General features: G+C 43.4%; 1 protein-coding gene across 2 annotated transcripts in view; it reads left to right on the top strand.

Moving 5' to 3' along the window:
* The window catches only part of LOC147021321 (uncharacterized), a 54,631-nt gene extending 28,723 nt beyond the window's left edge, over positions 1–25,908 (top strand). The window contains exon 2 of one of the 2 annotated variants that reach the window (XM_085891157.1): positions 20,118–25,908. In XM_085891157.1, the coding sequence (XP_085747283.1) occupies positions 21,492–22,988 (1,497 nt within the window). In that variant the 5' untranslated portion in view covers positions 20,118–21,491 and the 3' untranslated portion in view covers positions 22,989–25,908. The remainder of the gene's footprint in view (positions 1–20,117) is intronic. The other variant, XM_085891158.1, reaches the window with a different exon arrangement.
* The last annotated feature ends 882 nt before the right edge of the window (positions 25,909–26,790 follow it).

Genomic DNA, 26,790 nt, shown 5'->3' on the forward strand with positions numbered 1-26,790 from the left:
TGCAAGACTTGGCTGTCTTGGAGAGAGAGTTATCGCAAGATTTGGGAGTCTTGGATCGAGTTAGCGCAAGATTTCGCTGTCTTGGAGAGAGTTATTGCGAGATTAGGTCGTCTTCGATGGAGTTATGAGATTTGGATGCCTCGGTGTGAATTATCGGGAGAGAAAATTCCACCCAAAGACGTGAAACATAGTTAAGAAATTAAAATCCCTAATTTATCAAAATATGTTTCCGCATTAATAAATTGTGTTACTAAGTAAGTTAATGCGCGTTCCACATTGACGAAAGCTTTTTCCTCACGTTGTTGTTTTCGAAAACGAAGATGTATGTGTATCGCATTAGATATTAAACAACAAAAGAGTACGTTTGCAGAAACTGTAGTAGAAACGACAGAACCAAAATATTTCAAGATATTGAAATTTTAATTTCAAGATATTAAAAGATAATATGGGAGAAGCAGCAGGATTGAGCAAACTAGTACATCATGGCCAGTTGTAACTAAACAAATACAAAATGCCAGGACTAAATTGGTGCAAATTTGTTCGTTTCTCAAATCTTGCATGGAAGACGAAGAGAAGTAAAAAGTGGAAGGAAGGCATTACACAAAATGAAGACCAAATTAATTATAGTGTGTTCTTCATTAATATGACCATGTAATTTATGTTCTTTTAAACATAACAAGCAACTGATTGAAACACAAGATCGAGGTCCTCTTCCTTTTGGGTGATACTCGGAACAGATCTGTGTAATCCGAAAGCTAAATCTTGAATGGCTTTTGCATATCACAACACAATTGCCAAGTTACCGAGATGGTTGCCGTGGCAATATAATTCAGCCAATCACTGCTGTGATCTAATCAGGTTGAGATAATGTCTTGAGGAATCGATATCTGCAATATGAACACTAAATGTTCAACCGTTTTTGAAATATACTGAACACAAAAGAATGTGGACAGATGATTGATCGGTCGGTTGGATGGAGCTCATTTAATGTTCCCGACTCCAAGCTTGTCGGAGCGGCAGGGACTATAAAAATAGGGGCAATACTCCTGGGTGCTCACCTGGTAGCGGCTGGATAAGAAAACCAGGGCACCACTGGTAGACCTGGTGGACCCACAAAATATTTAATGGAGGAGACCTATGGATTTTTTTGATGCAGTGAACAAACGTTGGTACATCACAGGTGATGAAGGTTGTGGTCAAGTGTCATCAAGAGGTGTGTGTCGTTTCTGAGAAGACAGCAAATACCTATTTTGGGGTTCACCTCCCCTTGGAAACCATTCGACCCCGCACTTTATAATGCCATCATCAAACTTTGAAACATCACGGGTGATGAAGGTTTTTGCAAGTTTCATCAAAATGTGTGTGTGGTTTCAGAGAAGAGAACAAATACATATTTTCATATGTACATATTTTCGGGGGCAACCCCCCCTCCAGCCCGGAACCCCCAATCGGCCCCGATATTTTTTAAATAGTGCATGTCAACCACTGATTTGTCAATGGATCTTTGCAATTATCAAAAATTAAGTCTGACACTAACTCACATATGATTCATTCCTATAATTCTGTGCTTTTGATCAGTTTGTTGTGCCCATGACGAATGGTTCTTCCTCTTCCGGTGCACTGTTCACCTCACTCACCTCACTATCTATCACATGGTGGCAGCGGTGTTGACTTTTAAACCCCCTCGATGGGGTAAGACAATAACAGCATATTTACGTCGACGTTCTCCCACCCCCTGCATGCTTTGGGCCTGTTGTGGGAGAAGGCAGACATATGGACTTTCCCCCACGGTCAGCATGGCTGACAGGTCCGGCATTGGACCACCTCGAATGGACTGGCAGGCCTCAGACCTGCCCTCTGTATTTGGTGCTTTCAAGCAGTATGCTGAGCTCGTACTTGGGGGACCCCTCGTTGGGATGAGCCCAGAGGAGCATTCTCCTGTGAGTAGGACAGCACGGCCTCCACATGTACAATTCATGGGACCAATCTGAAGATGATCTCAAAAAGATAATATGGGAGAAGTTCACATCACATCTTCAGCTGAGGATCAATTTCCGACTTGACCATTTCCACCGACAGAAGTCGAAACAAGAGCCTGCTGAATCCATCAATGAATTCATGACTAGATTGAGACGACAGGCTCAAAAATGCAGAATCGACACCACTAAAGAGCTGGAAGACCGTCTCATTGAACATCTGTTAAACCGCACCAGCTACAAAAAAAGGCCAAGAAATACTGTTCGGCAAGGATGAGACCCTCACATTGGACGCTGAGGAGGACCTGGCTTTTACTGAAGAAGCCACTCAGACACAGTAGGATCAATTTGCTAATGACATTGCAGTTTTCACTGTCCAGCGGTCCAACAGTCAAAAGGATCATTGCTGATGATGTTGTGGGGATCACTCCCAAGGCCCCAGAACCAAGTGCCCAGTTTTGGGAACCACATGTGATGCATGTGCCAAGCGGGGACACTCGGAAGCCAATTGCAAATCCTTCCAGCGACAACGCACACCCAGCAGAACTTGACAGCGATGCAAAGCCCACCATGGTGATCCAGCATACCAGACCGGCAGATGCATTCTGTCACTGGGCAACTTGCACATGCACCAGCCTCCCTACCTATGGAAGAAGTGTTTGAGAATGACATTCAATATTGTGCTGGCTGCTTTCGTTGGCCACACCCCAAGCAAAGAGCGAAATGAAGTCTTTGCATTTATAGCCATTCAACTGGGCAACTGTCCCAACACTCCAGGTGCCCAGGGAAATGTTTTACCACTTAGAATATTCAAAAGATTGTTCCCATGCAAGCTCGACTCTCAGTTTTCCCCAGAATGGTGCAACAATTCCCAACAAGACGAGCCTCCATGCATATGGGGGATCTAACATACCTCACTTTGGAGCTGTACCCTGCTCATAGCAGGGAATAAGAACAGCTGATGCTGAGTTCAATGTCAGAGTCTGATGGCTCAGCCATATGAGGCCTACCAATATTGTCTGCCAAACGGCTTGGAGTGTTCAACTGCACTGTGAAGAATGATGAGAAATCACAGTACCTCCCAGTCACATCCAAAGGTGATCGTTGTCAGCTATACCCTGACCGATCCAAAGGAATTGGTCATATCAAAAGGAAGATACATGCCAGTACAGACAATTCGATACCTCCAACTCCACATACACCTCGCCGCTGTCCCGTACACATCTGGGACAAAGTGAAGTTCACGTCAACGAGATGGAAAACCTTCGTGTCATCACAAAAGTGACGGAACCTTCTGACTGGGTTTCTCGCCTCGTCTGCACAAGAAAGCCCAATGGTCAGCTCCTGATCTCTTGACCCGAAGGGCTTCAACAAGGCCATTAAAAGGTCCCACTATCATACACTAACGCTGGAGGAAATCACACCAAATTTACACAATTTTTCAGTGTTTCCAAGTTGGATGCACTGCATGGATACTGGTTGATTGAGCTGGATAATGAGTCAAGTATGCTCACGTTCTTCAACAGTCCATTCGGCCGTTATTGCTTCCTCAGGCTCCCATTCAGTCTCAACATGAGTCAGGACGAATTCCAACATAAAGTGGATGAGATAATGGAGCACTGCCAAGGTGCAAAAGACATTGCTGAGGACATTATCGTCCATGGCCAAACCAACGAGGGACACGACAACCTCCACCACCTCATGACCACTGCCTCCACCACCTCATGAACATGTTCTCGTCGTCAACATGAACAAATGTGAAATTAAGAGGCCAAGTGTGAAATTTTTTGGCCTGATCCTGGTTTCAAATGGACCTCCCCCAGATCCTGGGAGAGTCGAGGCAATCAGCATATTGAAGGCACCCATCAATGGCACAGAACTACAACAGTTCCCCGGCATCACGACTTACATGGCAAAAAACGACTCACTCACATCAAGACTCAAAAAACTGCTGTCACCAAGTGACGCTCAGCGACTTTGATCCACACAGCTGGACTGTCGTACAGGTGGACGCATCGATGCACGGACTTGGTGCCGCTCTATGCCAGAATGGCAGACCCATAGAATTCCCTTCGAGAACTCTCAGTGACGCACCAGATATGCCAACATCGGATGCGAGCTACTTGCAATAGTCTATGGGGGTGAGAAGTTCCACACGTACGTCTGTGGGTGTCACTTCACTGTGGAACCCGACCATAAACTAATGGAGATGATTCACCTCAAGAACCTCCCAGCAGCACCTCAGCGACTTCAACGCCGACTTCTCCGCATTTTACCTTGTGACTCGACCATTGTGTACGTTTCTGGGAAGGACATGCTGCTGGCCGATGCGCTGTCTCGCCAACCATATTAACACCACGGACGTTGATCTATCCATCAGTCTTGTCCAGTTTTCTGCCAATAAGCTTGCGGAACAACGCCAGTTTACACACAAGGATGAGGAATTGCAGCGACTGAAATGCATCATCAACGGATGGCCAGATCAACGCACGTCCGTACCTCACTAGCAACGCCAATACTCTGCCAATAGAGACGAACTAGCCATCAAAGATGGTTTCATTATGAAAGGTGAACGCATCGTCATACCGCAAATGATGCAGCGTGAAATCTTCTCTTGCTTCCATGAAGGTCACCAGGGAGCTGATAGAACGAAGGTCAGTGCTAAGATCCAAGTCTTCTGGAATGACGTCAATAAATATATAGAATCCATGACACAGTGCTGCAGTATCTGCCAGCAATACCAGAAATCCCAACAACCTGAACCAGTTACAACACGAGATACCAACCAGATCATGGCAAAATGTCGCAGTTGATCTGTTCTTCTTCGACCATGCAGAATACCTGCTGATATGTGACTACTACACAAAATTCCCTGGAATCAAGAGGATCAGCGTAGTCCTAATAGCCATGCAGTCTGCTGGCATACCTGATCGTATTGTAACAAATAAAGGGCCGCAGTTTGCATCCAAAACGTTTGCAGGCATTACCGCGAAATGGGGATTTGACAACATTACCTCTCGTCCCCACTTCGCATCCTCAAAAGGTTTCATCGAACGTCAAGTACAGACAGTAAGAACATTCATGTCAAAGCCAAGCATGCCGGCGTGGACGCAATCTCGCTCCTCTGATCCTGCGCCCCATACCAATCGACCACTCCCTTCCGTCACTTTCTGAACTACAAAAACAACGCACTCACAAGACAAACATCCTGATGTGCATCCCAAACTCTGCTGCAGGGAAGGTAAACATCGTGTTTCGACTTCAGCAACACCAATATCAGCAAAAGACGTACTTTGACCAACATGCCGGACCGCAATTTTGCAACCTCAACCTGGGTCAGCCTGTCCTTCTCCAGGACAGTGACACTGGACAATGGTTACCAACAACCGTGACTGGTGTGTGCCCGGAACCCCGCTCATGCAACATAACCACTGAGTCGGGAACCACGCCACACCGGAACCGCCGTCATCTGAAGCCATCGCCCGAGGACATCCATCGAAGTGCCCAGACAGCTCCACCAGCGTCACCAAAATGTGCACGATTCACCAATCCAGAAACGTCCTGCAGCCATGGTCTTCCACAACCAGACCTCATGGCTGACTCTCCAAACAATAATATTCCCACTGGTCAGTGCACAAGTTCTGGCCATCTGGTCAAGCCACCACCTCACGATGACGTAGTATACATTGTGCATTGGCAGATTGCTGTCCTTTTTTTTCGTTATTGTCATCATGCTACTTTTTGGAAGAAGGGGGATATCAACCACTGAATTGTTAATGGATCTTTGTGATTACCAATAATTAAGTGTGACAATAACTCACGTATGATTCACTCATATAATTCTGTGCTTTTGATCAGTTTATTGTCCCCATGACTTAAGACTTCTGGTCCTTCCTCTTCTGGTGCACTGTTCTATACACCTCGTCTGGCAACCAGCTGTATCTGGCTCGTGGTTATTTGTGTGCGTGCTCTGCCCATGGTGATTAATTCACCTCGCTCGGTCCCGATCTCTCGCAGTATGAATAAACTTTTGTACATCACAGGTGATGAAGGTTGTGATTAGATTTCATCGGAATTGTGTGTGTAGTTTCTGAGAAGAAAGTATGAGGAGGGCAACCCCCTCCCCATAAACTCCATATTTCAATCAAACTTCGAAATCACATTGACTTTTCGATCATATTCAAGGGGTAATGCATTGTTCACAGAAAAGAAAATTTAATGGAAATTTTTCAAAGTTGCTTTGCTCACCCGAATACTCCTGTTTTGGTCATTATTTGTTCTTTTAATTCGACCTTAAATTTAATTTGCCTTCCTACCTCCGGAGATTCCCCACGGAGAACCAACAGCAGCCACATTCTCGGCGATCCTGCTGGTTACCCTCGCCGAAGGAGAGGGGATTCCAATTGGGTTTGTTTGTTTGTTTATCTGCACACAACTTTCGAGTGTTTCTCAGCAACCGCTTGTCGGATTGAGACAAAATTTTCACTTCTCATTCTTCTCATTGGAAGTTCTTCTCGCAAGAACAAGAACTATGAAGTTCTTCTCATTGGATCTGAAAGTGGGTTTCGTGAGCTGGTAGAGTGAAGTATGTTCGAAAAAATGAAACGGATTTCTGATTGACCAAGTCCTTGAGTTGATGAGGTGGAAGAGACTATGGTCACAGTTAAAGCTGGAGGTGATTCAGAAGAATATTTGAACTCAATCCAGATGGCACCACCGAAATTGAGGGAGAAAAAAAAAGTGGCACCACCATGAAGACGTGCATGATGTACAGTAAAGAAGTCGCACATGTTGTACTGTAATGAAGTCGCACATGTTGTACTGTAATGAAGTCGCACATGATGTACAGTAATGAATGAACTCGTGATGTACAGTCATGAATTCACACATGATGGACAGTAACAGTCATACATGATGTACAGTCATGAATTCACACATTATGTACAGGACGAAAGTCACACATGATGTACAGTGATGAAGTCACGCATGTCAAGCAGCGAACAACAAGGGTTACTATCTGCATTCCCTTCATGATTGGCGTTGATTACATGAATCAGGGAGGGACCTCACCTGCTTAATGTATTCATTTGAATCATTAAATTCTCCACACTTGGAATGAGTGAGTTCTTGTTAAGATGTTTTCAACAAGGAAGTGACAGATTAACAACATGGACACAAAAAGGATCCAGGTGATGAAATAAGTCAATCGAGTGTTTATGGTACCTTATTTCTGGAAACTTCTCATTTGAAATAGCTTGAATCAGCCATCTGCATGAGCCTGGCATATCATTTTGCATTCCTGGAGAGCTTATATGGCCGAGTGATGAGTGAGTCACTCCCAAACATAGCATCCTCCTCTCCAGCAGGCATTACTATGACTTCTTCCTCTGCACACACATCAACAAAACGAAGTCAAAACCATTCAAGAGTGTTGTCATCATAATCTCCATCATTATCCTTCCTTCCAACATGGTCCTGGAATGAATATCCAGGAATCTCTCTATCTCTCTGTGCTTCTCCTTCTCCCTCGTTTTGTATATTTCAGTCCACGTTTTATTTCACTTTTCCCTCCACTTTCACATCTTGATTTTCTTCATCACCAACTCCCACTGTCACCTTTCAAGAGAATTGTGACAATTTGGTCCATTATTCCTGTGCTTGATAAAAAGCCCACAAATCCACACTTACTGTTCAAATTAAATGAACAAAACCTCTTCTTTTGACAGAGAAGAGAACAAAGATGGACTGCTTCATGGAAGAGAGCTCGAGTCACCCATCGCTGATTGAAAGTGGGATTGTAAAAATTTGATTTTTCAAACAATTAATTTTATTGAACATCCAGGTGTCCACAATGACTTCTTTATGGATACATTAACGTTCACACCAGACTTCCACCAATTGGAAAAATTGTTTAGTGCTTGTCTGACTTCGAGTGAAGGAAAATACTAATATGTTTTCAACACTTCTGAAGCACAGATGAAATGGGACACGTTGGACGTGAAGAGCATGTAATTTACACAGTTTGGAATAATTTTTAATGGAAGGAAAGATTATTGGTAACTTACGTTCCAACCGGAAAGATGGTTTCTTGTAGGGATCTGGGAGGTGGAGGAGGGAACGGGCGTCTCTTCTGAGGGGTCTTTGGAAAAACAGTAAAAATAAGAAAGATTAAACACATTGATATGTTCATCAGTTTGATAACTTGTTCAGGATATGGCACAGAAGGAAATGTACTGAGAGAATAGGTAACCAGTGAAAAGGTGAATTAGTTGATCTCATCCAATCAAAGGGAGTTAAAATTCTTGTAATCTGTCCTGCGTGGGGATGACTGTAGCAATAAGTTAATTTTTCCACCAAAAATATAATCACAATTATCTCCATAATTTATGATGTTCTTCTTTATCAAAGGAAGTATTTATAGCAATTTCAATGAAAGACGAAATGCCGAAATTTATTTCAACTTAAGGTCTTCATTTTGGAGTTTGCTGTATTTCTCCCCACAATGTTTCCCCAACATCTCCAAAGTACTGATGGATGCTTACCTGTTGAAGGTCCTGAATGTGGTGTGGCCCTTCAACACCATGCTGCTTCTGCTGCTGTTTCAGCTTTCGATCAGAGTGAGGCCTCTGTTTCTGCTGGAACCCTTGAACAACATGCTGTGTCAGCTATTGCTTGTCATTCCACGTCTCAGTCCACTCATTGGAAGTCTCATCCCATTTTTCCTGTCGATGCAATTTACAATCAGCAATTTTTTGCTCATGTTCTGCCTCTTCTCGGATTTCTGATTTCTGTCTCGTCGGATTTCTGAAAGTGTTTCTTGAGTTCTTGATTCGTTACCGTCTCGTTTTCCTGTTCAACTTGTCGATTCTTTTCTTGTTCGAGTAGTTTCTGCTTTTGCTGTTCTCCTCTTCGTCTCTGCTTTCCTGCTCTTGTGGTTTTTCCTTCCTGACCTCACTTTCCCACACCTTGAGTTCGCGTGTGCGCACATCGTTTTCCCTCTTATTAATCTCCTGCTCCAGCTGATGTCCCTCTTTTTCTCGACGAAACAAGTCTTCCTCTTTTATTTTTTTCCCCTCTAATAATCGCAGTTGCTGCCTCTGCTCCTCCTCTTCTCGCAGGTACATCACTCTGCAATTTCTCAACCTCCTTTTCTCGTTCTCTAATATCTTCCTCTTGACGGCACGTCTCAAGCTCTCGATGTGTTATTTACCGTTCTTTTGACCTGTTCCTTTTTTCAAACTGTGCCCGTTTTCCACGCTCCGTTCCTTCATGTTGAGTAATCCTGTTCTCCAATTCATTGACCACGTGTTCACTCTTTAGCACCTCTTTCTCTTTTTGTTCGATCTCAAGACATCGACGTGTATGTTCTTGATACACGGATTCCCTCCATCATACAAATTCCGTGAGTTCTCTCTGATCTTCCTCCTCTATTCGCCTCCACTCTGAAGCTTTTTTTTTTTTTTATCCCCCACCGCATGGCGGAAGGGGGATATTGTTGTCACCTGGGTCGTCCGTCCAGCTGTCCATCCGTCCGTCGGCTGGCTGGGCGTCAACATTTATAGCTGTGAGTGCGATAACTCATAAACTGTTCGGCATATCGATTTGAAATTTGGGTCACACTTGTACCACCTGAAAAGGAAGAACCCTATTGATCTTGCACGTGGCTGGATCCACGATGGCCGACTGGGTCGGCCATCTTGAAAACAAGATGGCCGACGGGCCAATATATTGAAAAAAAAGTTTTTTGTAATAAATGGAAAACCGCTTATCTGATATCATTTATTTTTCACTGGCGGGCGATTCCCCATCTCTGATGGTATATTTTCTTTTGCTCTTAATGTTTTTTTAATTTGCTCCTCATTTATTTTCCTCAATTCCTCTTCCTTGTTTTTCCTCTGCTGTTCTACGATTTATTTCTCTTTTGTCCATTCCTTTTCCTCATATGTTTGTTGCGTAACTTTTTCCTGAATCGCTTGCTCTCCGAGCTGAACTCTCAGCTCTCTTTCTTTTAGTTCTTCTTTTCGGTGCAATTTTTCACCCCTTTCCTGTAGTTTCTCTTTCTCTCTCTGTCACAACTTCATTCTTTCATCCTCCTGTTCGTTCACATTCTGCATGTCCACTGCCTCATTTTTTGGTCCCTCAAGCAACGGCTGCTCTTTCTTTCCCATGTTCTTTAATTGCGTCCGGCCACATCGAAAACTGCAAGAAACAAAGTAATACTTGTCAGTTTGAGATAAAGTAAAGATAAAGTACAGTATCTGTTATATAATGTGAAGTGTGGTGTGGTGTGTGTCCATATGTTTGTATGGCCACACATTCCGCTGTCTCCCGTATCCGGCGGCCGCTTCCCACGCTGCGTATTAAAAGCTCCGCATGCAGGCAAAGCTCAACATTTAACCAGAAGAAATGCATGATACCAAACGAGATACCTTTTAAATGTATAAATACAACATGGAATCACAGTTTGTTTTACAGTGTATGAAGATATGACCTAGGCTGACAGCATGGCTTTTAGGTTCGCACACTCGCCTCGAAGCTTCCTGGCCTGGGTTAGAATCCCAACCCAGCGATAAACTGTCATCCCGGTGTTCACAGACTGGGTGAATCATCAATGCAAGTGCCGTTCCTCTGATGGACGTTAAACTGGTTGTCCCGTCGACCGACATCACTCGATGGAGGTTAAAGATCCTCCCTGTGTTCTTCGCTAATGGAGTGTTGGCGAGCATTTGGTGGCAGTGAGACTAGATTTCAAATTCCTGCCCAAACTACTGATGGGAACTCAAATCTGCTTCGGCGGTGGCACCAATGCTCTGGGTGACAGAGTAGGAGGATTATCACAAAGTCGAATAAACCATGTTTGCATTGTTAATAACAGTAGCCTATCCTGAAAGTCTGAACAAAGGCTGCAATGTTCATCATTTCATTAAATATCTAGAACGGAACTTTGTGGAGCGCATACCTTCACCAGGCTGAACAGTTTACGTTTTGTATCCCACTGAAAGGTCGGATCTGGACCTTTATGAAAATCTAATAGTCTTAGATAATAGATAACCAACTCATCCACATAGTTTTGTCATAATCCATTCATAACTTTTTGAGATATCGTGCTATATTTCGTTTCTTTCCCCCATCACTCAATGGTGAAGAATCACTTAAAAAAATTCTCGGATCCAAATCTTCACTAAAATCTCATAACTTCATCCTTGTCAGACACCCATCCCGTCCACTTAAGTTTGTCCAAATCAATCAATAACTTTTTGAGATATCCTGTTCACAGAAAAACAGATAAACAAATAGACAGGAGTGAAAGCACAACCACTGCCCACCTTTCGTGGCGGAGATACAAACGTGTACATTTAACATTGTGACCTAAAAATAACGCTTAAAAATAAACTTCAAAGAGAACCATAATGAGCTTCTGAAAACAAGAACTGCCAGCTTGCAACCATTGTGCAGGTTTGATTCGCTGAATCTCAGTTCTTGTCCTACTCAAGCACACTGCTGTTTTGGCCACCTCCTGAATTTAGCCACACTGCTACCCCATCGACCAGCGTTTCTCAACCTTTTTACCCTTGTGGAACCCTTGAAATAATTTTCATGTTTCAGGGAACCCCTGCATAAAAATTATTGTATACCTTTATAAATATCTAGCTCTTTTATATTTTCATCGTAGTTCATGTGGTAAATATAATATTTTTTTTCGGATACCTGGTTTAAGGAAAAAATGACCCCCTTTTGTCAAATCTATTGGCAATGAAAAAAAAAACATACTGCTCGTTTGTGAGACCTCACACCGAGGTTTTAAATATTCGATAACATATATATATATATATATATATATATATATATATATATATATATATATATATATTAGACTTATGCGCTATCGCAGCTGCGTCGTACCTCCTATTACTCTTGTTTTGTTTGCATCACGAGGTCGTTTCTCACAAGTTTCCGCGATTCACTGTTCAAACACGTGTTTCAAACCACTAAAAAATCTCATTGAGTTTGACCAATCTGCTTGCTTTGTAATTGGTTGTGCTGCTTGGTCAATTTAAAAACGTCATTTTTGAAAGTGTTTGTCAACCCCGAGTCTGTTTGACAATTTAAAAAAAGACACCTCATGTAACTTGATAAACAAAACTTAAACAAATAAAGCTGAAGCAATAAAGGTTAACAGAAGAACTAACAGAGAGAGATAGAGATAGAGATAGAGATAGAGATAGAGATAGAGAGAGAGAGAGAGACTTCGCACTAGAAAGCACAGAGAAGATAGATGGACACCTTGATACGTCCCGTACTTGAGTCAGTCACTCAATGATACACGAATCCGCCACGTACAGGACGTCCACTAACCAGTGAGGGCGGTTTCACACTGGCGCCATATAGACATCGTTAAATACATTCCCTATGGTTGTTATAATTGTAAATGATATAAGAGGTTGAAGCCTCTATTATAATAACCAAGGAGTTTCCAACAATATGCCGTACGTGCATAGTAAAATTACGAATATTAAATCAAACAAAAACTACTCAAAAATACATTAGCCTATTTATTACTGTTTCTCTCGGAACCCCTAGCGACCTCTTGCGGAACCCGAGGGTTCCAGGGAACCCCGGTTGAGAAACACTGCCATAGACAGACACCAGGTGTCTTCCTGTGTTGAAGTTCCTTGGAAGGGAAGTCATAAATTATACATTGTGAACCGTGGTTTCTGTCCGTGCGTTCCTCTGTCTCCCATTGAAGGCGGTCGCTTCCTGTTATGTTTTTGAAAAGCTCAACATTCACTTTTGAAATGATGGAAGAACAGACATGAATAATATTAAATTCAAATTTTATTTTGCCCTCTTATGAGACAAACTGAACCTCCGTCGCCTGATGTTGCATCACCATTCCGTGGAGGGCCGTTTCAGTAACTGAGAGCTTTGGCTTTGAGTGAAACCAAGAGTGCAACACAAATAAGCCTTTTAAAACCCGTAAAATAATTTAAATTTGTCAATCAACTTAAACTTTTCCCGTCATTGGGAACAGATACTTTTCCTGGTCAGGTACAAAGCAAAAAAATACGTGATTTTGGAAAAGACGAAAATCATGTTTCCTGAGGAACAAAAACGTTGAATACTTTGTGAAGATGAAGATATATGGAAGAAGAAATACACCAAATCTGATCTCCTTTGAAAGGCTCAAACATGTTGATGAGATGTTCACTGTTTCACCAAAATAACAAAATAAAGACCATCTAAATATAATGGAACAAGTGTATGTCCAGCCATTAACCCACGTGACTATCTACGATAAACACGATACAGGGTGGGCAGGAAATAACTCACAGATTTTAAAACTTGCACCCGATTCTAAAAAATGTTCTTCTTGATATAGTTTTCATTTCAGATGATGAAGGAGTTCATTTCAGAGTTCAAAATAATTTACAATGTCAACAAACATCCTTTCAGGAATACAATACTCATTTGCCAAAAAAAAAAATTGTGAAACCACCACTGCATAAGTCACATCTCCATCTCCGCAAGATCATACATCTGACAATATTACATTTGTGTTTGAAGCTGGTTATTTATTTATTTATTTTATATATATATATATATATATATATATATATATATATATATATATATATATATATATATATATATATATATACAGTCAAGCGCCGCATAACGACGTTTCGGGCAACGACGGATCACATATACGACGGTGGTCCCATAATCGCATATACGATGGATCTGCCAGCTCCATTATAATGGAGCTGAAAAATTCCTATCGCCGAGTGATGTTGCCGACGTAGCGCTGCCAGTCGTATAAAATAGCACATAAAATTATGTTCAGTACATAATACTTGATAATGATAATAAACAACGATGTTACTGGTTTATCTATTAACTATACTGTACTTTTTATCGTTATTTTAGTGTGTACTCTTTCTCCTTATAAAAAAAAAGTTTACTGTGAAACAGCATGCCGTGTCACGCAGCATTCTTCTACTGTACATCTCGTGTTTACCGCGTCTCTTGATTGCATCATTTTTTCCGTGTGCTTGATTTAATCTCGTGTTGTTTTGTTCATCATGGCCCCGAAGCATTCATCAAAAAGTTTATAAAGTAAAAAAGTTAGTCAGCAAAGGTTAATTTATTATTGAAGAAAGAAAATTTTTTTAAAATTAATTTAGTGCAGCCGAAGTGTACAGTGTTTATAAAATCTACATATAATCTACCCTATACAGGTGTACCATTTTTTTTTTTTTTACTTTTATACCTTTTCTATGTTTACATACACAAATAATTATCATTGTGTTACAATTGCCTGCAGTATTCAGCACAGTAACATGCTGTAAGGTTTGTAGCCGAGGAGCAATAGGCTATACCATATAGCCTCGGTGTCTAGGTTTGTGTAAGTACGATGTTCGAAAACAAAAACGAAAAAAAAAAAGATATTCCAACAACGACGACGACGTCGCTTAACGACGCATTTCTCAGAACGTAACCCCGTCGTAAAGTGGCGCATGACTGTATATATATATATATATATATATATATATATATATATATATATATATATATATATATATATATATATATATATATATATATATATATATATATATATATATATATATATATATATATAATGTCAAGGCTTGTACAAGAGCGAACATACAGAACATACAACAAGGGGAGCAGGAGACAAGAGGGATGGGAGAGGGAAGCACAAAACAGTGGGGAACAGAGACATGAGGAGTGATGTGGCGGGATACACGGGGTAAACAAGATGGACACTACAGGGACTTTCAGGAAGGAAAGCAGGGAATTTGAAGGAGGTGGGCTTGGGGTGGATTAACAGGGGAAGAAAAGATCGAGGTTTTGGATGGGGGGAGATAAGAGATGGTGGTGAACAGCTGTTTTGAAGACCTTAAGTGAAGAGTGGGATTGAAGAGTGTGTGGGAGTTTGATCCAAAGGCAGGAAAAAAAAAAGAGGAATGAAGGTGAGCAGTGATTCTTGAATTTGGTAGTTTAACCAGGAGGTTGCTGGCGAACCAGAAAAGTCCTGCGGAAATATGGGCGGCACAGATAGCAGACAGAGAAGGGGGGGGGGGAGGGTGGCAAGGCTGGAGAGGAGACAGTAGAAGACAGAAAGACCACAGTCATGCCTCTGGTGAGAGATTGAGAGACCAAAAGACTCAGCCTCATCACGGGAGACATCAATGATCTTAAAAGCCTTCATTTCCACTGCGTGAGGTAAAGCTCGGTGTGAGGCTGCACGACCCCAGAGAGGGGAGCAGTACTCCACCAGACTGTGCATTTAAGCTTTGTACATGGTCAGGAGCTCAGGTGTGCCAAAGAAGGACTTTGCACGATGGAGGATGCCCAATCGGCGACTGGCTTTGGAAGCCAGCTTGGAAATGTGGCTTTCCCAGTGATGGGGAATATTCCTTTTAAAACAAGTTGCCTTTGACTTGGTACTGTACTCAGTGGTTTCACCCATGATATCACTGCCTTTTACTTCATTTCTATTTCTACATATATATATATAAATCACATTCTGTCTTAAACCTATAACCCACTTGTTATCCTGTACTCCTTTTCGGTTGCCTGCTCTTTGTTATTTTGTTTGATTCTCACCTAGGCCAGCCGAAAGTCACCATGTTCTCTCATTTGCTTGTTCTCCCAGCCCCCTCCACTACCAACGAAAGCATATAAATGTCAGAAAAATGTAAACTTAGTTTAGTGCAAATCATTGCGGATGTTTACCATCTCAGTGGTTTGGACTCCGTGGTACTACGTTAAAATAAAGATTTTCTGTTCAACAGTACTTTGGTTGTGGACAATAAAATTAATTATGGCTTTCATTTGAGTAACAGGATTTAAAACCGAGTCGGTTAAAACGTTAAAAAAAAAAAAATTCCATGACAATTGGTGCCGTGACTCAGATGTACTAAATCCCTGGAGGCAGTCCGTCCCGGAGGGACGGCGAATGCTGAGCATCACAGACTAGAAGGTAAGAGAGCGTTCGCCCCATCCCTGGCGGGGGGGGGGCTGTTCTTAGCGGGTAACGTACTTCGAACAAAGGAAAGTACATGAACAGAGAATTTTTATTGATAAGGGAGAGGATCCTGTGGTCAAAGACCGTTAAGCCTTCAAGGCTGAACAGAGATCAGGGATCTCTTGACGGGAAGCTCGAGTATTCGCCGTACCTTCAGCGAGTTCGGTTCTCGGCTCACTGTGCTTTACTGGGTACAGCAGAGCAGAGGGGAAAAGGCCAATCCCCTCTGGCCAAAAGGGAGGGGGGTTGGAATCAAGACCCAGCTCGCTGTGTGATGTGATTGTTATGTGTTATGTGGATTTAGGTTATGAAGTGCATTTTAACAGTACGTTAAGGTCACTTAATTAGTGCTGGCCAGCAATTATTGTATTTTGAGCATTTATTGTATTTTCGTTATATTGAAGTGCATATTTCATGGCATTTGTGACCTGGTAACGGTTTGCAGGATGGGAAATGTTGTTGGAAAGAGTGATGAGGCTGGGGATATCGAAGCGACCTGCCCCAGGCCATGCAGAGGGACATGCACGAGATATATGTTCGATAAATATGGACCAGATTCTGTGAAAGACATTGCAAATTTGTGCGTTTGGACTTTGAACAGTAAATTGCCTTTAGCTGAGAATAGTACGTTTGATCAGGATTATTTGAATCATCTGAGGAAAGTTCTGGTGGAGAAAGAAAAGGACAGAAAGGCCTCGAGGCATGTACATTGGGGAGCGTACATGAACTGGATGGAGGAGTGTCATGACAGGGTCGAAAAGACGCGGCTGTTAAACCTGAAGGGTCAGCTGGACCAGTTGACCATGCAGATGTCAGTAAGACTTGAAAATAAGGCAAAGAGAAAACAGCGAGCTGTGCCTGTCAGATTTGAGGATGATGGAGAGGAGTCAGATAGGTGGCCCAACCCCATAGTTCCAATGGCGCCACCGCTCGAGGAAGAAGAACCGGGCACGGCTGGTGCAGTTGAAGATGATGGTACATGGCAGGAAGAGGATCGACGAGGAGCCAGAGGAGTACTTAAAGAGGAGATTAAGGAAGCTGAGACAACGCAAAGAGAGGGCTCCTCTTGGTGACAGGGTCGGAGTGCAGACCCGATCCAGAAAGGTCACGCTGGAGGCTGCGAAGGAAGAAAATGAAGAGGCACTGTTAGGCATGTTCCCATTGCGAGATTACCCAGGGGTTAGAGGCGTGCAAGCAATATATCGGCCATGGCGTTCCGAGCTAAGGGCCATTGCCAACGACATGCCGAAGGTGCGAGAGGATCCGCAAAAATTCCAACGAGAGTTGCGTGTGATTGTGGAATGCCATCAGCCGACTTATGTGGACATGAATATTTTGTTGAAATTGATTGTGCCCGAGGGGTTACTCCGACAATTGAAACAAATCACGGGATGGCCAAGTGAAGCACCCGCTGAGAGAGATGAACTCATAGGACATATCGACAAGCTCATTATGATGGTGACAGAGGTAGCACCACTCAAAACAGATTGGGGGAAAATACAGGCGTGTAAACAACGCTCATCCGAAGACACGTTGGATTACTTATAACGGTTACAGAATATGTATCAGCGTTACTCTGGGTTCAAAGATGAAGAAGGAGTCCCGTTCGCTCATGCGTTCATAAGCGGATTGGCAGCCAAATTGCAGAATGAGGTTAAGCGAGTGCGTATCGGCTGGGAAACAAAAGATGTGATGGATTTGATGCCATGTGTGACCCATTGTAGTTCATTGATCGAACAGCGTCATGCTGAGACGGAGGCTAAGCTCATGCCCGCCCAGGTAAATGCGAGGTATAATGTGCACTACCGCTGGCCGAGCCATAACCGTGGCTGACCACGACACCGAGACCTGCGTAAAGAGGTCTGTTATGCGTGTGGGCAAACAAGTCACTGGGCAAAGGAGTGCCCGAACGGCGGGAATGGTCCGACTTATGGTACGAACAGACCAGGAGGAGACAGGCTGATGCAACCAAACAGAGACCGAGGTGCAAATTCCGATCAACAGGACGGATGGGGAACACAGGCTGAGCAAACTGCTTCATTTCCACCCCCACCCCCACCTCAGAGCTCATTTCCACCTCCGCCCCATAATCAGGAGTTTCCTTAGAAGCCGGTTACTGACGACCCGCAGCCATCTACTCAGAGAAAAAATGTCAACGGTCGCCGTCGACTTCAGCATCGATTTTTCGATGTTTTTTTTTTTGTCACCACGAAATCTCTACACCCCCTGTTTTGAAATCCGAGACGAAAACACATTCGTATTTCGATAAAAGCGGGCTTACTTTTACTGTTAGTACTCTCGCCAGGTCGAGCACAACACTGACCTAGAAATAACACAAGCAGCTATAACATGCCTCCTGCAATAGAGAGTTCTCTGCTTTAGCCTCGTTTTGGACTGTTGGCCTGATACCCTGATACCATACAGCAATGACCTCAAGAAAATAAACTTTGTATGCCTTGCAGTTTCGGTGCCGAAACGATGGCATCCAAACAAAAATCCCTTTTGACTTTGGATTTTCGAAGAAGTCCAAAGACATGGGAGGTAAGCTTCTGGCCATCAGTAATTGGTCTAAACTTGCACTCTCGCGAGTGCGACGTTGTTGTTGTTTCACGAAACACGTGTTTCACCTCGTCCATTTTGAGCTTTTGTCAAGTGATGCGACTCCAAAATACACGGTCACCCGTTGTGCCTTTTAAATTTATAAAGTAATTAGCCTATAAGCTTAAAGCAGCTTTTGTACATGTTATTATTCGTGGTTATTTGCACTGAAAATTGTCGTTTATTCACTGAAGTGAAGGCCGAGTATGAGCAGCTGTGAACTGGCCAACTGAATACTGGTACCGCAGGTACATGCATGGACCATAGACTTGCGAGCTTTTCTTGACGGTATAACAACATGATATTGGCGGATAATGTAAGGTGGAAGTTTAACAAAATTGGGATTGTGACTGTGATGCAGTAGTCACACTTAGACTGTTTGATTGGTTAACTGATTGAAGCCAGCTGACATCAAATAAAGAAATTATCAGAAAACGAGTGAAGTTAAATACATGTTTGTCATTCATTTTCAAACAATAAACTAGTCTAAAGTTATTAGTTTGAGCTGTTTATTAAATCAAAACAAAACACCATAAAATAATAATAAACAACATTTAACAAAGTAAAATGGAATTGAAGAGGGAAAATATGCATAAAATGAATGAAACAAAATTTACAAATATAATACTTAGCTTCCCTATGCTTAAATAGTTCATCAGATATTTAGGGAGTTGTGAAGTTTAGGTGTTGTCATTGTTTGAGGTGAACTTCAACTTCTGGCTAATGGTAGGCCCTTTTGAAAAGCAGTTTCTCACAGTGATGAATGCATTTGGACTATTTTCAGTTACTCCACTGCTTAACATCCAAGCAATTTGCATTGCACTTAGTGAGTACATTACATTACATTACATTACATTACATGATAATATGAGAACTATTTCATGTCAGAAATCATGCTAGAATGCATCTCCAGCCATCTCGGATCCTCCAACCTCCAGGGCCCGAGGCGGGCCCTGGCCTTACAGCTGCGCTCGCTTCGCTCGCGGTGATGGTAACCTGCTATTTTTTAATGGTAGCCTCCTACTACAAAAAAATGAAGGAAACCCCTGCATAACCCGTTCGTTTTATGACAGACAACTACGGGAAAGACCTCATCTGAATTACCGTTGCTGACTTCAAAACCACGTGAAGAGCCGAGACTGACTTTGACAATTGAAGGCTGAGAGATTCATTTCCTGGTGGACACAGGGGCAACAAAATCTGCAATCAAGAAAAGTGACTTTCCAAATGCACCTTCATCGCGACAACAAGTAAAGGTTTTAGGAGTCTCAGGCATTGCTATGGCGATCCCACTATCTGAACAACTACGGGTGGAGATTGGACCTTTGTCGGCGCAACATACATTTTTGATGGCTATTGACACGCCAATTAATCTGTTGGGAAGGTATCTATTATGTAAGCTGAATTGTATAATAACATGTGCCCTCGGGGGAGTGTATTTGGATATACCTCATGAATCACATATAACAATGCTGAATTTATTGCAGGAAAATACAAAGAATCGTGTATCCCGGTGGACTGTGACGGATTGTGAAGCATCTAACCATTTGCAGGTGTGCGTGTCCAATCTGAAGAGGAGTGTCCCACAGGTGTGCGACTGGGTAAGTGAGCATCACATTGACATAGACAGGGTACAGACTCGATTACATTGCATTGCAGATTGCGACGTTAAGGGAGAGGATAACGTCCATGCGAGGGAAACAATTTTGAAATCGCACCCGAGTTTTGACATAACATTGGGGACAATGTGGATTGGGAAGCAAGGTATTGGCCTGGAGGTGCATCTGACACAGGAGCAATTAAAGCTGTGGAATCACCCGTCCAGTGTTACACCACATGTTTCCTTAGCGATTGCGAGAGGTTACCAAACAACGGACATACGGTACATGGTAACCGATTTAAAGAAAGCATCGGAAGCGACCTTGGTTGGGTACAGCCAAGTAAAAGGGCTATGGAAGATAGGGACGGATGGATATTGTTGGTCAGAGTGTGGGGGGACAACAAAGGCTGTGTTCGAGATGGTTGATCTCTCAGAAACAAGTGGGTCAGGAAAATTACCTGAACTGCTGGAGCAGGTGCCAACTTGTCTGTGGGCAAACATGTGAATGATGGGTGAATTAGAGGCATGCACCCAGTTAAGATCAATATAGATACATCAAAGAAGCTGCCTTGCAAACCCCAATACCCATTGCGTCCAGAAGCGGAAGAAGGGATAGCTCCCGTAGTGGAAGCGCTATTCAAGCAAGGAACAATTGTCCCCACACTCAGGCAATGTAATACGCCGATGTTACCCGTGCGAAAACCCGGAAAGTCGACGTGGAGGTTTGTACAGGACCTGAGGGCAGTGAATGAGATCGTGATCCCGGTCTACACACTCGTCGCAAATCCAACTACCATTCTAGCAAGTAATACTACCCACAATACTGCTGTGGATCTTTGTTCAGCTTTTTTTTAGTATTCCAATAGCCCCTGAGGCACAATTCCTTTTTGCGTTCACGTATAAAGGAAGACAATATACTTGGACTGTACTTCCACAAGGATAGAACGAGAGTCCTACTTTGTTTTCCTGAGCATTGAAAGACGACCGAGATGACGTAGTTTTTTCCAGCGGATCCACCTTGATCCAATATGTTGACGACCGACTCATCTGTTCAGCGTCAAAGAAAGTGCATGAACAAGATACTTTGACGCAGTTGGGAGCTTCAGCAAGGAAGGGGCACAAAGCATTGAGAGCCAAATTGCAGTTTTGCAAGGAGGAGGTAAAATATTTGGGACATATTTTGAAGGGAGATACCAGGCGTATCTCCCCGGGGCGTATATCTGCAATATTGAAACTGCCCAAGCCAACTACCGCAAAACAGATGAGGTATTTTCTCGGGACGACAGGCTATTGTAGGCAATGGATACCTGACTATGTGGCCTTAGTGCGTCCCATGCTGGAAATTGGTTTGGCAAGCGCGCCCAATCCGCTGACATGGACGCAAGAAGCAGACGAGGCTTTTGTAACGTTGAGGCAAATTCTATCCTCTGCTCCTGCTTTGGGTATACCGAACTATGAAAAACCTTTCCATTTGTACGCAAATGAGAGTCGGGGCTTTGCACAATCGGTGCTGACTCAGAAGCACGGAAATAAGTTACGGACCGTCGCCTATTACAGCCCTAAATTGGATCCAGTGGCGCAAGGATTCCCATCCTGTTTAAGGGCAGTGGCAGCCGCTTCGCTCGCGGTGCAGGCGACAGAACCACTCGTCACGGGACACACTTTGATTCTCATGGTGCCGCACGCAGTCACCGCTGTGCTGTTAAAAACAAAAACACAACACTTGTCGGCTTCACGGGCAACAACATACGAACTCTCACTCACAGCTCCACCAAACATTACGATTAAAAGGTGCCCGACATTGAATCCTGCTAGTTTGCTGCCGGTAGAACTGGATGGAGATCCTCACGATTGTGAGGAGGTGATCGTACATACGTGTCGACCGCGTCCTGGTTTGAGAGACATTCCAATCCAAAATTCTGAGTTAATTTTGTATGTCGACAGTTCGTCGTCACGCACACCAGATGGACTGCTATTAACAGGTTATGCCGTTTGCTCTGATCACGAGGTAATCGAAAAGGGAAGATTGGCTGCAAACTGCTCCGTGCAGCAAGCAGAGCTGTTCGCCCTCACTCGTACATGCTGCCTTGCCGAAGGCCAAATAGTGACAATTTACACCGATTCCGTCTATGCCTTTGGCGCTGTACACGAATTTGGAGCCCTCTGGTGCAAAAGTGGGTTTATAACATCATCAGGTGTGCGGGTGAAGAATGGAACATGGATTGCGAACCTGCTGGAGGCGATACTTCTGCCTCACCAAATTGCAGTGGTTAAATGTGATGCCCACACGGGAGGATCTGACGATGTCTCACGGGAGAATGTGAGGGCAGATGTAGCTGCCAAAGCCACTGCCGCCACTGATGCTCTGTTGGTATTACAATGTCTATTAACACCAGCCGAAACGCCAACCCTTGACGACGAGAACACCTTACAAGCAGCTATTAGTACAAGGGAAAGGGATTTGTGGATAATGACTGGATGTGAATTCGATAATGAATCCAAACTATGGAGATCACCTGGTGGGCGAGTGGTGGCACCAAAGGCTCTGCTACCCTGGCTCGCATGGTTGGCACATGGGGCGGGAATACCAGCAAAGGGGGGATGTGTGCTTCTATTGGGAAGCAATGGTTGGCCCTGGGTTTTAGTCCAATTGAAGGACCTGTCATGTTTGCCAAGAGCACGATCCACCAAGGGGGTACAGATGGCCCCAGGCGGCCATCCAGTTCCATTTTGGCCATTCGTTCATATCCAGATTTGATTTTATTCAGTGACCAAAGTGCTGTGGCCTTGAGTTTATTTTGGTCATCGTAGATTGTTCACCAAGTAGGTTGAGGCTTACCCTTGTGGGAGAGCAGATGCCATTACTGTGGTTAAACTGTTGATGAAGGATTTTGTCTGTAGGTTTGGGATACCCTGTAGGATCTCCAGCGATCAGGGAACTCATTTTACAGCCGAGGTGGTGAAAGAGATGTGTCGGGTTTTGCAAATCAAGCAACACCTCAACTGTCCTGCTAATCCCAAATCAGCGGGGGCATTTTAAAGACAGAATGGATTTCTGAAGAATAAACTGGCCAGGATTTGTGAACAGACTGGATTGAAATGGCCAGATGCTCTGCCCATTGCCCTCACGACTATGAGATCGACCACAAATCGGAAAACTGGCTTATCTCCGCATGAGATTCTCATGGGAAGACCGATGAGATTACCGCACTCACCTCCATTAACTGTAAAAGACATGAACGTGCAGCAAATGGACGACACGCCACTAGCGTTCCGTGTCTCTCTGAATCATGTGAGGACTTTTTATGCGCAGGTGAAGCAAGCCTTGCCTGAGCCTGCCACGTCTGCTCACCACAACTTCAAACCAGGAGACCTGGTTTATGTGAAGATTTACAAAAGAAAGAACTCTCTTCAACCACTGTGGGGTGGGCCATTTCTGATATTACTTACTAGTCATACAGCTGTGAAGTGCAAAGGGAGAGCAACATGGATTCACGCCACACACTGCAAGCTGGCACGCGGCCAGAAGGAGCCCGAGGAGAATGCTGCCTCCTGATCACTTTGATGATTCTTTTTATTGCAGGGTTACTTGTGCTACTGGCTGCAGGTTGAACAATGTGGACATGGTCTGTGAGGCCGATAAGTACTATTTGTGATAAACGTTATTTGCATGTTCCCCAACCAAGTGCCTGTCACACTGCCCACCAAACTAACCACATAGCACCCAGAGACCGGAGAAGCTTAACGGGCAGAGTGGGAGTAGATAAGGGTTCATTACATGGGATAAATACTTATCTGGCTCTTTCTCGTAATCACGCTAAGGCTTTTAATAAAACTAATTGCTGGGTCTGCACTAAAATACCTCACTCAGCAGTTACTGGAATACCTCTGAAGGCAATACCCTTTGATCTGAGTGAGTGGTGTGGGTACTGGAAGGAATGGGATGAAAAGGATAATAACACAGATGACCACATCGTTCCTGATAGAAATGGAAATTGCTTGCGACAACAGAACTTCAATAACTGGTTTTGGCCAAGTTTTAATTCGAGAAAGATGCCTCCACATTTTATGGTCGAACAGGCGACGGGAAAGCCGGATCAATGCTTGGTGCAAGAAGCATGGGGAGAAAGAATATTAGGAAATTCTGAATGTAGTAATTATGTCTATAAAAATCACACGAGGGGGCCACAAGTGGCTTTAAATAATACCTATTTTGTGTGTGGGAACCGTGCCTGTCCATGGCTTTCAGCTAACTGGACCGGATCATGTTACTTGTCATTCATTGTGCCACGCATGTGTCTGCTAAATATGTCACCTTTTGAGCATTTGAAACGGGGTAAACGGAGTTTCACATCAACTGAATTATTCTTCATGATTCTCATTCCTCACTACGGGGTCGGACAAACGTCTTTGGGACTCGCAGAGTTAGCCGCTTCGCTCGAGTCACTGGCAAAGAAAATGGCCCTGGGCATGGTTGGTATCAACTCGGAGGTGGCCGCCCTACGTGCGGTCGCATTGCAAAACCGGGTTGCCCTTGATCTCATCCTCGCGGCTCAGGGCGGGATGTGTGCCGTAATCAACTCTGAGTGTTGTACCTATATCCCTGATAACTCAGAGCAAATCACAAACATAGCTGACAAGATTAAGCAAGAAGGAGCAAAGTTTCACAATTATTTTATGAAAGATGGGCTTTATTCCTGGTTTGAAGGGATTTTCGTGGGATGGGGAACTACCTTGTTACACTGGATCTCTGTGGGATTATTATCGATTATCATTATTGTTGTGCTTGTTAAATGCGCCACAACCACATTGCCGACATTGATTGTTTCTTGTTTTAAAAGGAATGCTGCGACAAAAGTAATGGTGGTCCAACTGCCACCTTCCTATTCTGATTTTGATGTCGAGTCCTACGACTCTAATGAGGAGGGACTTGAAGTTGAAGATCCATGAGTCAATGCAATAAGCGTGATCAATGTTTACGGGATTGTCCTTCCACTGTACTCATCTTCTCTGTTCCCGAAAAACCGCACAGGTGCGTTAAAATCAGCCGTGCAGCCCATAGTGGTAGCCCTCTGCTGTATCGGTCTACGGGCCAACTGGAGCCTCATGCTGGCCCAAAAGCTGTAAACCACCTGAAGCCACCTGGCCTGAGGGACAGGAAAGGCTGCAAGGGACTGAGCTCTGCGATGTGTGCTGGGGGGTGACTGCCCGGGAAAATGGACACACTCGTGCGCAGAGAATGGATCTTCAAAGTGACAAAACCTTTAGCTGTGTTGCCTTAGAGGCAACACAGGGGGGAGTTGATGGGGAATATTCCTTTTAAAACAAGTTGCCTTTTACTTGGTACTGTACTCAGTGGTTTCACCCATGCACTCACTGCCTTTTACTTCATTTCTATTTCTCTCAAAATAAATAATCACATTCTGTCTTAAACCTATAACCCACTTGTTATCCTGTACTGCTTTTTCAGTTGTCTGCTCTTAGTTATTTTGTTTGATTCTCACCAAGGCCAGCCAAAAGTCACCATGTTCTCTCATTTGCTTGTTCTCCCAGCCCCCTCCATTCCCAACGAAAGTATATAAATGTCATAAAAATGTAAACCATTGCGGATGTTTATTATATCAGTGGTTTGGACTCCGTGGTACGACGTTAAAATAAAGATTTTATGTTCAACAGCACTTTGATTGTGGACAGTGAAATTAATTGTGGCTTTCATTTAAGTAACAGGATTTAAAACCGAGTTGGTGAAAACGTTTTAAAAATAACGAAATTCCACGACAGGGAGAGGGAGAGGATCCTCTTTTGAAAGATCCTGGCAGAAAGTAAGACCCAAAACTTTGAATGAAAGGACTTCTTCAAGAGGATTGGTGAGAAAATACATGGGGGAGAGGGGGTGGTGGGAGGGGGGATCCGGACGGTCTTTTCAGAGAGACATAGAGATTTATCAGGATTGAAAGACATGTTCCATGTGTTGGATTTTATCCAATCATCACACAGTTCAATCGTTTATCTCATCATCACCCAGTTCAATAGTTTATCTCATCATCGCCCAATTCAATAGTTTATCTCATCATCACCCAGTTCAATAGTTTATCTCATCATCACCCAGTTCAATAGTTTATCTCATCATCGCCCAATTCAATAGTTTATCTCATCATCACCCAGTTCAATAGTTTATCTCATCATCACCCAGTTCAATAGTTTATCTCATCATCACCCAGTTTAATAGTTTATCTCATCATCACCCAGTTCAAGAGTTTGTCTCATCATCACCCAGTTCAATAGTTTATCTCATCATCACCCAGTTCATCGTTTATCTCATCATCAACCAGTTCAATCGTTTATCTCATCATCACCCAGTTCAATAGTTTATCTCATCATCGCCCAGTTTAATAGTTTATCTCATCATCGCCCAGTTCAATAGTTTATCGCATCATCACTCAGTTCAAGAGTTTATCTCATCATCGCCCAGTTTAATAGTTTATCTCATCATCGCCCAGTTCAATAATTTATCTCATCATCGCCCAGTTCAATAGTTTATCTCATCATCACCGAGTTCA

The sequence above is a fragment of the Eptatretus burgeri genome, chromosome 8 (assembly GCF_056783735.1).
Source record: "Eptatretus burgeri isolate ZD-2024b chromosome 8, Ebu_testis_v1, whole genome shotgun sequence".
In the NCBI taxonomy this organism is placed as follows: domain Eukaryota; kingdom Metazoa; phylum Chordata; class Myxini; order Myxiniformes; family Myxinidae; genus Eptatretus; species Eptatretus burgeri.